This window comes from Solanum dulcamara, chromosome 8, assembly GCF_947179165.1.
Source record: "Solanum dulcamara chromosome 8, daSolDulc1.2, whole genome shotgun sequence".
In the NCBI taxonomy this organism is placed as follows: domain Eukaryota; kingdom Viridiplantae; phylum Streptophyta; class Magnoliopsida; order Solanales; family Solanaceae; genus Solanum; species Solanum dulcamara.
The window spans coordinates 10,916,789-10,928,327 of record NC_077244.1 but is presented as its reverse complement, the minus strand read 5'-3'; the positions used below and the strand labels follow the sequence as shown (position 1 = coordinate 10,928,327).

At 33.7% G+C, this 11,539-nt stretch overlaps 1 protein-coding gene across 1 annotated transcript; it reads left to right on the top strand.

The window, feature by feature from the left end:
* The first annotated feature begins 7,537 nt into the window (after positions 1–7,537).
* On the top strand, positions 7,538–9,518 carry LOC129899797 (uncharacterized). The gene is made up of 3 exons (XM_055974810.1): positions 7,538–7,790; positions 8,689–9,068; positions 9,180–9,518. The coding sequence occupies exons 1-3, from the start codon at positions 7,538–7,540 to the stop codon at positions 9,516–9,518; spliced, it is 972 nt and encodes a 323-aa protein (XP_055830785.1).
* The last annotated feature ends 2,021 nt before the right edge of the window (positions 9,519–11,539 follow it).

Here is an 11,539-nt window from a genome sequence, read left to right as displayed (position 1 = left end):
TAAATTAATGAACGACCAAAAGAAGTCATAATCAATGGAACGGCCAAAAACTGCTGTCTAAAACTCATGCATTTAGTTTTGCAACTTTTTTTTTCTTTCCTGTAATTAACACTTTTTCAGTGTTATACTGTTGGAATTTTGAAAGTCAAATAATTTTTTTTTATGTCTTTTACATATTTTAAATTATAAATTAGTGATTTATTGTATTTTTACAACACAAATCTGGATTAGTATTTGCATCTCTTGATACATATCAAGTGCAAGATTTGTAATTCAAATCCCACTCCTAATTGATATTGATTTCCTTTAATTAATTATACTAAAAATTATAAAATAGTGATCATAATAAGTTAATAAAAAATGTATTTACTGTGACAGCTGATTGCAAATGTACAATGCTAGATCCACACATTTCTTTTCTACACAGCTTGCAAATGGAGGATAACTTTGATTATAAATTCCCATTTTAATTGTTAGAAATAATGTGCAGAAAAATAAAATAAAAAAGGAATATGGCCCACACGGCTTTGAGTTTTAAGTAAAGGATTTTGAATTGAAACTAGTTCCCCATTGAGACTTGCTAGTGTCCAATAGAGAGACATTTAACACAACTAATGGTGTGTTCATGTTTTTTTATTTTATTTTATTTTATTAGTTAAAAATTTATAAAATATTTTTTCTAGGAAAAAAAAATATTTTTAAAATAAGGAAAATGACATTCCTAACGAAAGTAAAAAAAATAGTTTGATAAATGATATTTCACATTAATAGCGTCTTGTCCATTCTCCAACATAACTCATCTTCAACCTCACTCCTACCGGTGCTCCTCCATAAGTTTTTTAAAAAGGCAAGTATCTTAAGCCCCCAAATTTAATGGGGCCTATTTCCTTTACCATAATAGATTATATGCTTTTTAAAAAAAATTAAAATAAATATATTGAGTACTATTTGTAGAAAAAAGTGATTTTTTATATAAAAGGAAATAACTAATAAAAGAAGTTTGACATATTTGGAAAACTATGTCTCAAAAAAGATTAAAAAGATTGATCATATCAACAATTGAAAAATAATTATTAGCAAAATTTGATTATAAAAAAATTATTAACAACTTTGCATTTCAAAAATTAGAAAAATAGACTTTACAAAAAAAATATACTCCCTCCATTCCATATTAAGTGAATTTTTGAAGGATTTTTCATTGTTCAAAATAATTGAATTGTTCAAAGTTCAAGATAGATGCTTGAAACTTTTTTCATATTTGCCCTTTCATTTATTGAATTTTATATTTTCTAGGAGATAAATCACACTAATTGCAAAATTATATTTATGATTTTACAAAGGACAATAGTGGAAAGTATGGTTCAAATTATGTCCTTGAATGTTTTTCTTAATATATGTGCATTGCCTCACAAATTCACTGAATATGGAATTGAGGGAATATTATTTTTTCTTAAGGTGTCATTTGGTTTGAATACAAGTTATGATGAGATTAGTTATGAGGGGATAAGTTATACTGGGATTTGTTATGATGGATAAGTTATCTTGGAATTATTTCGTATTAATTGTTTGGTTTGTTGTATTCAAAATTATATTCATTGCATAAATTTTGAGAACAAGTTATTTGTTTACAAAATTACCCTTCACTTTATTTAGTTTTTTATATTTTCTTTGCAAGATTTAGTTATTCATTCTTAAAAATAAAATTTTCACCATATTTAGCTTAAATATTTTTGTGTGTGCTTTCCCATGATGGTGCCATATGTATTTAAAAATAAAATCTTCCCCTTATTTAGCTTTAAAATAGAACTTTCATCTTAAATTTGTTAAAGTAAAAGAGAATTTATTATTTATATCACTTCATTTAAGCACATATCACTCTTAAATTGTAAAATACTAAAGTTTTCATTTTGGTTGATATATAAAATACAAGCTTTCAAGTGACTAAAAAAATATATAATTAAAAATATGTAATTTAGTTGTAAAAAAATCAAAACATAAATAAATATAAGAATTAATCAAATAAATTAGTAAATGAAAATCATATTTGTATAGTCTATTTTTTTAATTAATATATATATATATATATATATAATTAATATAAAAATAAGGAGTAGTGAGGATTGTATATGTTATTATACATGGTATTAGAAATAATGTGAATACACATGAATATAAAAAGTGATGTATAAAAATGGTTTAAAGGGATACTTTTGTCATTTTCTCTATTTTATCCCAGGAGAAGTTATCCCGAAATTACTATACCACCCAAGAAGAGGGATAACTTATCCCGGTATTAATTATTAATCTCAAAATAAGTTATCACGGACTTGCCAACCAAAAGACAAATTAAGTGGCATTATAATTTAATCCCAAAACTATTTGTTATTATCATTCACACCAAACGACTCCTAATAGTTTAAGGCCGATGTTCTATGTTGGCCTTAGATCATTATTGTGATTGAGCTGCCCCTGACTTTCGTAAGCTCCATCCCCATCCCCATCCCCCACACCCTCACTATCAGTCCTCATTCCACCTCCTACAATATTTATCTAGATTATATATAAATATTTTTAAGATAATATTTTTGTTTATACATCATATACAAAAAAAATAATAAAAAGCTCACTTATTTTCTTTATAAAAAAATTCAAAACAATATTTTCAGTAAAAGATACATTTTCCTTCGTACCAAACTGTGTTTTTTTTCTTTTCTAGCCTGTCTGTTAGCTTTTTAAGTCCAAGTTGATTAGTTTATTATTTTTCTTAGTAACTTTCATTTTTTTACTTTATTATCATTACTATTGTATTGTATAGTCCTTTAATTAACGTGCGACTAAAAGAAGCAAGCGGAATCAGTGGATAACGCGCAATGATGAAAAGATGGAATTAATTATTTGTAGAAATTAATACTTACCGAGTTTCTATGGTGACCATACTTCTAGAATATTCTTGAGACTAGTAATTTTTGTGCTACTTATATTCAAACATTTTTTTGCTTTTAGTCCTAGAATGTATGCGTCCATTATATGTTAGAGATCGGGTCTCTTGACAGAATGAAAATTGTGGAAAAGTAAATAATAGAAAGTAAAATCAACACAAGATTTTAAGTGAAAACTTCTTTACTCAAGGGAGAAAAAACCACAACCTGTTTCATAGAATTTCACCAAACAACTTCACTACTCAAAGAGCCAAAGTTCACATTACAAACTCCTGCAATCTAGGAATTAAACTTTCAATCCCTTCCCCCTCACTGTAACACCCCTGTTACATATATCTTCAAAGCAATAATTATATTCCCCACTAAATCAACAAACAATAGTCAACTTAGACTTTAAGATACCTCCATAACTAACTCTAGCTATATCAAGATACAATCAAAGAAAGCTTAAGGTGATCTGATTCCATTATAGATTAGGAATAGATCTACATTTATGAGCACTAAAATACAAACCCTAAAAATAACTAAGAACGGTGATAACTCTATCAGGTCCTTGTTGTTCTTTGAGGAGATATTTTCGGAGAGAAAATGTTTTTTCTATGTGTGAGAATTAGATGCCAAAACTTGATTGTATTATTGAAAAAGAAACATATGTTTGACACAATTTCTGGAGCAATGCTATTGGAAGCCTGCCACCCTGCAAAAACAATGCGCACCAGCGCACCAACAACCAGCAACTTTGAAAGGGTAGTGTACTTTTTGTCAGTTGTCTTTTTCTCATCATCATAACTCACACATGGGATCATTTCTCTTACTAGTTCCCATGATTTGTTAAATCATCAAAAATTCATAATAATATTTTCCCCCTTTTTGATTATGACAAACAAAAATGCATGTTCCCCCTATCACAAGTAACTTCCCCCTTATCAACAATACCATTAAGTATGTTCCTTTATATTTTATTTATTCCTTTCAACTAATCTGAAACCTCTTGCAGCAAATAATATTCTCCCTTTTGACATCATAAAAAAGAGCAGTAGTAAACTAAGATCAATGCAAGTAAATTATAGGCACACAATCATAAACCGACATGCAAATTAGTAAAAGGAAAACCAATAGAGACAAGGTGATTCATCCCAACAAGTTAAAGAAAGTTGTATTCAAAACATTGCAAAAAAACTACAAAAAGAACCATTATGATAGTACCGGCTAAGAATCAAAAGATAGACAAGGTACAAATATGCAAAAGAGAAGAAATTAAGATGATAGGGGTTGTTGAGTGAGAGTTTTGAGGACTAGAGTGAGACGATCAACTGAATTTTCATGGTGTTGAAGCAACTTGTCCTTAAGATCGGAGACCTGTGCAGCAAGACTTGCATTATGAGCCTTTAGGTATTGTTGTTCCATAGAACCTGGTCTCTCGAATTATTCCTTTGCCAACTGGGCCTTTGAACGAATAATTAATTCATCCTTGGCACTCAAAAGAGTTATCATTTCTTCAAGCTCATGCTTCAACTGAGTCTGTTCTATCGGCAATTTTGGCATCTTATTGACCTGCCCTGTTTTTCCTTCAAAACACTCACATTCCACAAGATTGTTCATTGAAAAATGTTAGTTTCGCTGTTCCTCTAACACCTGCTCCTAGAGGAATTCCCCAAGTAGTTGAACACTCTAATAAGAAAGTAGTCATACCCCATACCATGCTTACTATCTTTTACTGAAATTGTCTTATGCATATGTTCAAGAATGATGGAGGGTATGTTAATGACATCAAATTTACTTAGGGCTTTCATGAAAATCAAGTCAACAGTAGAGGCAACTATCCTCTTCTTAGACCTGGGAAGGATTACTTTGTTCACAAATTCAAAGTAAAGTTGATACTCCCCTTTGAGAAACTTTTAGGAAATCCCAGCATTACTTAATTTCTGTAGTTTGCCACACTCCTGAACAAAGACTTTAGAACAAGTCCTCCCTTCAACAGATTTGATCCCTTCTATTAGAACCTTCAAAATCTCAACAAACAGTTCCTCATTCAAAAGAATTTCCTTGTTTCCTATTTGGGAATGAAGACTCTCATCCTCCTCAAACACAATATTATAATAAAATTCCCTTACCTATGTTTCAAGAAGCACTAAAATATGGTCGACAAACAGATGAGTCCAGGTATGCAACTCAACAACAACAACTAAGTCACACATCGCGACTTGGTTTGAATCTCATAATCAAAGACTCTATCGTTCATCACCGTTTGAGTCTTCAGAATGTTTACTCTCTCATCCAGTGTTAACTCTTTTTACACCTTCATCTTTTTACTCTTTGAGCCTGGTCCCTGATGTACCATGTATTTACGATACATTTAATGCGTTAAAACTTAAGAATGTGCATGTCTTTTAAGTATTTGTTAACATATTTGATGTTAGTGTTGCCTATTTTGCAGAAAACTAAGTCAGAGATTTGGTTGAGGAATCACAGCACTGAAGGAAGGTATGTTTTAGGGTTTACGGGCTTATTCTATGACTCGTCATTAGTTATACGGTTCGTAGGTATCAATCGTCAAAATACAGGAGAAAAATAAAAATTAAATTGAAGACCACAAGTGAAGTAAATGACTCGTTCTCAGGTTTATGGGTAGTCAAAAGTAGTCGTCAAAGCAGCAGTGAATGAATAAGGGCAAAGTGAGACAAGTAAGTTCTATGGCTTGTCTAAGTTCCAACGAGTCATAGAACTCACTCGTAACTTAAAGTTACAGGTGATGAAGAGAGGGCAGTATCTACGACCCTATTTGATGAACCGCCTTCAGTGTTACGAATCGTAGAGAATGGTCGTGAAGAAGAAGATTCCCCAGTGCAAAGTGAAGGATTACAAGCTGGGTCTATGACTCGACTAAGTTGTTACAATCCGTAGAAGTGAGCCGTAGACCCAAACCGACTTTTAGTTTCCTAAGGTTTCCAAATCCATATTTATTTAGGAATGTTTGTCTATAAATACACTTCTTAGGTTCAGATTACTTTATGCACGTTTTTGGGTTTGAGAATATAGCTTAAACTACTTTTGAGCTTTTATTCTTGAATTTGGTTTTTTGTTATCGATATTTTACGTTCGAATTTTATTGAAGATTTTTGGGTTTTCATAATTCTCATTGTAAGTTTATGATTTCTTTTAACCTGAATATTATTGATTATGAACACGTAGTTATGAGTAGCTAATTCCATAATTTTATGGGAACCATGAAGAATTAACGACGTAGAACTTAATAAAAAGTAATTCTTGAATAGTGTGCATGCATGCATTTTTTCCCTTTTATTTTGATTGCTTTTAATGATGGCCAACGTTAGAACTTGCCTTATCCTTATTTTCTGGATCAAGGAGGTAACGGATGGGAAAAAGGATTAAACAATGAGATTTGGGGCTAATTATCCTCATCTAATTAGCTTGAACAGATCAATGGATAGCTAAATCTGAGATGATTGCTAAGGGTGTAAACCATACACTCGTAGACGAATCAAGTTGTGTAGTCAAATTCACTTATTTGTTGGATCAAGAACTTAGGTGAAATTAACTTACTGATTCTACATGTAATACACTAGAAAAGAATTACTAATAAAAATAGTCTACTTAGTTAAGGATTCGTGGGTAACACATAAAATCCTAGTTTCACTTCTTATTGATTTAAACCATAGTAAATCGTACTTTCTTCGTTGACGTTTGCTATTTGATTTATTGATTAGTTTTATAAGAATTCCACCTTTGTTTTCTCTTTTTTTACGGAAATAACTTGATTACTAAAGAAAATAATAAATGATTGATCTAAAGTCTAAACCATATTCCTCGTGGGATCGACCCTAACTTTCGTTAGGTTCTATGTTTAATAAATGATTGCTTTAAACTTTGTTAGGGAGGTATAATTTGAGCATATCAAATTTTGGCGCCGTTGTCAGGGAATTTGGATTTTAGATTAAGATTAATTTGTATTATTTGATTGGTAGTCAATATTTTCTTATTTTACGTTATTTTTCTTTTTGTTTGTGCTGAAACATATTTTGATTCCTAGTGCATGCCAAATACGAGAAGTCAAGGCATTTCCTTGATTTCATACAATCAAAAAATTGAAATAGAATTAAGTAGGATGGTGAACAACAACAATAACAACGAGGAACACGAACTTGGTGATAGCGCGAAACATCTTGGAGAGCAACATGACAATGCACCATAACTTCTTCCGCAACATAAACCACATAATGTCCTTAATAATCCACAAGTAGCAAGCAACGTCCTCCACTTAGACAATACCCTGAATTCGGCATATGGAACAACTATGGGGTCCATCCTAACGTTGTCGGAACTATAGGTGCTATTATGTTACCTCTATTTCCTCCAAGAACTAAGTTTAGCATCACAAGCGGGCTGATTCAAATGCTTCATAGTAGATGACTGGTTTCCAGATTGTCATCCAAAGATCCACATATTCATCTCCAGAATATGGAGTACGTTTGCCAAAGCAGTGTTGGATTGCATGTTTTTCCATTATCACTTACTGGCAAACCTTCAATTTGGTTGTCCGAACTCCCGTACAACTCCATTACAACTTGGGATGAATTATGCATAGTATTCATGAAGAAGTAACAGACAAAATCAAGAATTTCCAACAGTTGCCTGGAGAGTCAATTTGTAGAGCTTGGGAGAGATTTGTAAAGTATCTACAAAGCGTGCCAAATCATAGGATAACAGACGAGTCACTTCTGGAGCTATTCTACCATGCACTTGATGATAATGGAAAGGTTATCGCCGACACCATCACTGGTGGAGCATTTTTGGCTAACACTTTCCAAGAGGCCATAGAGAGACTTGATCGTGTTACAAAGACCAACAGAGCTTGGAGCACTAGGGACATAGAAACTTCAAAAAGCTTTTTTTTTCCGCACAAATTAGAATCCCAACTTACAAAATGAAGAGATACTTCAAGAGCTCTCAATTAAAAACTGACATCAGGTTGGTAGTCAAAAACATGGGACAAGAGAAAGTTAATGCAATTGACCATCAAAGAAGGGAACCAAGTTATAAAGATTATGGATATGAGGAAGATGCTTATTATGTGAATGACCAAGTGAGGGGTTTCCTGCCTAACGCCCAAGCATCCAATTAGGATTCTTGGCACCAAGGTCAAGAAAATCAAGGTCAGAACTATAAAACTTCAATCAAGAGGGCCATTACAACCGCGACAACAACTATAATCATGATGGAAACTGCAATCACGAGAACAATTACAACCAAAATGGATATAATGATTGAAACTGCAGGCAAGACAGAGAAGGTGATTAGAGAAAGAGAGATAACAACAATAGTGGTGCATACATCCCTCTCAAAAATCAAGATGGAGGATCCAGACTTGCAAGAATTGAAGATATGATGGCTAAGATGATGAAAAAATATAACGCAACAGAGGATAATCTTAAGGAGATACGCAATGATCTTTTCAGAATGAGTTAAAAAGTTGAGTCACATTCTACATCCATAAAGTTTATTGAGAAACAATTGGGGCAAATTTTATCATCTTTGAACCCACGCCAAAAAGGAACCCTCCCAAGTAATACACTTTAAAATCTAAAGAATGATGGGTAATGCATGATGGTGACCACCCGAAGTGGCATTCAAACAGTTGATCTACCTATACCAGAACTTAAGGATGATGTGCACGATGTAGTTATTAGTGAGGATAAAACAGAATGCTAAATCGGGGAAAAAGAAGTAGGCGAAGATCCAAGCACCAAACAACCTAAAAAAGGAGATGAAAAGAATGATGAGAAAGCAGGCAAAGCAAAAGATGATGCTCCAATTCCAATGCCAAAACCTCCTTCTTTTTTTCTACAAAGATTGAAGAAAAAGGTCGAAGATGGAAAGTTCCTTAAGTTTATTTCCAGGTTGAAACAAATTTCAGTGAATGTTCCCTTGTTAGAGGCACTAAAAAAACTGTCGGGTTATGCCAAGTTTATGAAGGATCTTGTCACAAAAAAGAGAACGGTAATCTTTGAATTGACTGATAACTTGCATCATTGTAGTGCAATCGCCACTCGCTCCCTTATGCAAAAGAAAAAAGACCCAGGCACATTCACCATACCATGTACCATTGCGGTATTCAACTTTGTAAAAGCGTTGTGCGACTTGGGTGCTAGCATTAACTTGATTTCGCTCGCAGTGTTCTAATAATTGGGCTTAAAAGCCCCCAAATCAACCTCAATGCAGCTCTTGATGGCAGATCGTACTGTGAAGAAGCTCATGAGAATTACTTATAATGTTCTAGTAAAGGTTGAATCATTCATATTCCCTACTGACTTCATCATTCTTGACTGCGAAGTAGACTCTGATGTTTCTATCATTCTGGGTAGACCATTTTTGGCAACCGGACGTGCGTTAGTAGCCATGGAAACTGACCAACTAAAGTTTCAACTAAACAATGAAGAGGTGATCCTTGATTTATGCCAAGAAATGAAGCATCAAAATGATCTACGAGTTATTTCCATGATTGATGTTGTCGACAATTTAAAACCATACATGCCTATTGAAGAGAGGTTGGGTGTTTAAGCTCTAGTTGTCGTCATCATGAACTTTAATAAAGATCACATTGGAGAGTATAATGAGATTTTTTGTGCACTAAATGGCCTTGGAACTTTCAATCACGCACCCAAGAGATTCAACTTAGACTTAAAGAATAGAGCAACTTCTCCCGTGAAGCCATCCATTGAAGAACCTCCAACTTTGGAACTCAAAGCACTGACATCTCACTTGCAATATGCATTCTTGGGACCCAACAAGACACTACCGGTCATAATAGATATCGATCTTCACCAAAAGCAATTAAAAGCTCTTACATCTGCATTGAGGCTTTTCAAAAGAGCAATAGGGTGGTCTATAGCTGACATCATTGGCATACCATCAAACATATGTACTCATAAAATCCAACTCATGCCAGATTTCAAACCAAGAATTGAACACCAATGCCGTCTTAACCCACCTATGCAAGAGGTAGTCAAAAAGGAGATCATCAAATGGTTAGATGCTGGAGTTATTTATCTATTTGTAGAGAGTAATTGGGTAAGTCCTGTCCAATATGTACTAAAAAAGGGTGGCATTATTGTGGTGCCAAATGCAAAGAATGAACTTATTCTAATGAGGCCTGTCATCGGTTGGAAAGTGTGTATGAGTTGAGCTTTCTGAAAAAGATAACTTTCTAATGCCTTTCATGGATCAGATGCTCGACCATCTTACTGGCAAAGGATGGTACTATTTTCTTGATGGATATTCGAGGTACAATCAGATCTCTATAGCACCAGAAGATCAAGAGAAGACCACTTTCACATGCCTATATGGGATGTTTTCCTTCAAAAGGATGCCATTCGAATTGTGTAATGCACTGGTGACCTTTCAACTTTGTATGATATCTATCTTTTTGGACATGGTGGAAGATACAATTAAGGTTTTCATGAATGATTTTTCAGTGGTAGGTGATACATTCAAGGATTGTTTGGCTCATCTCCAAGATGTACTAAAAAGGTGTGAAGAGTGCAACTTTATGCTAAATTGGGAGAAGTATCACTTTATGGTAAAAGAACGTATAGTGCTAGGTCACAAGATTTCAAACAAAGTCATTGAGGTAGATCGAGCAAAGATTGAGGTAATCGCAAAATTACCTCCTCCCATCTCCATCAAAGGTATTCAAAGCTTTTTGGGACACGCCATATTCTATTGCCTCTTCATCAAAGACTTCTCCAAAATATCTCATCCTTTATACAAACTACTAGAGAAGGAGACGAAGTTTGTTTTTGATGAAGCCTGTCTAGAAGAGTTCAAAGAATTGAAGAAAAGGTTAGTATCGACTCCTATCATCATTGCACCAGATTGGGAGCAACTCTTTGAAGTCATGTATGATGCAAGTGGAGTAGCACTTGGTGTAGTATTGGGACAAAGGAGTGAGAAGATTTTATACCCAATATACTATGCTAGCAAATCCTTTAATGTTGCTCAAAGAAACTACACTGTGACCGAACAAGAGTTGCTTGCTATTGTGTTCGCTTTCGAGAAGTTTAGATCTTTCTTGTTGGGCACCAAAGTCATTGTATACACAAACCATGCTGCATTGAGATATCTCATGGAAAATAAGGATGCCAAGCCAAGACTTATTTGTTAGGTATTGTTGTTACAAGAGTTCGACTTTAAAGTGAAAGACCGAAATGGGACAGAAAACTAAGTTGCGGACTATCTCTCTAGGATTAAAAAAGAGGCAATGTTAAAGTTGGAAGATGGAGTTGAGATGAATGATACCTTTCCAGATAAACAAGTATTGACAGCATCACATAACTTAATTCCATGATTTGTCGATGTTGCCAACTATTTGGTTAGTGATATAGTGTCATCCGATTTAAATGTTCACCAATGCCGAAAATTTATATCCGTTGGGAAGAACCATACTTGTTCTGTGTTTGTGCAGATGGGATTATTCATCGTTGTGTACCCGAAGTAGAGATGATGAGTACTTTGGAAGTATGTCATTCATCGCCCATTGGAGGCCATCATAGTGGTATCCGGATAGCCTATAAGATCCTACA

What these genes read in the sequence shown, in the direction of transcription:
- LOC129899797 (XM_055974810.1), top strand. Translation starts at nt 7,538, where the DNA reads ATGCATAGTATTCATGAAGAAGTAACAGACAAAATCAAGAATTTCCAA. An exon ending in GGCCATAGAGAGACTTGATC is followed by an intron (nt 7,791 to 8,688) that starts GTGTTACAAAGA and finishes AAAAAGAAGTAG; the next exon opens with GCGAAGATCCAAGCACCAAA. An exon ending in CCATACCATGTACCATTGCG is followed by an intron (nt 9,069 to 9,179) that starts GTATTCAACTTT and finishes ACCTCAATGCAG; the next exon opens with CTCTTGATGGCAGATCGTAC.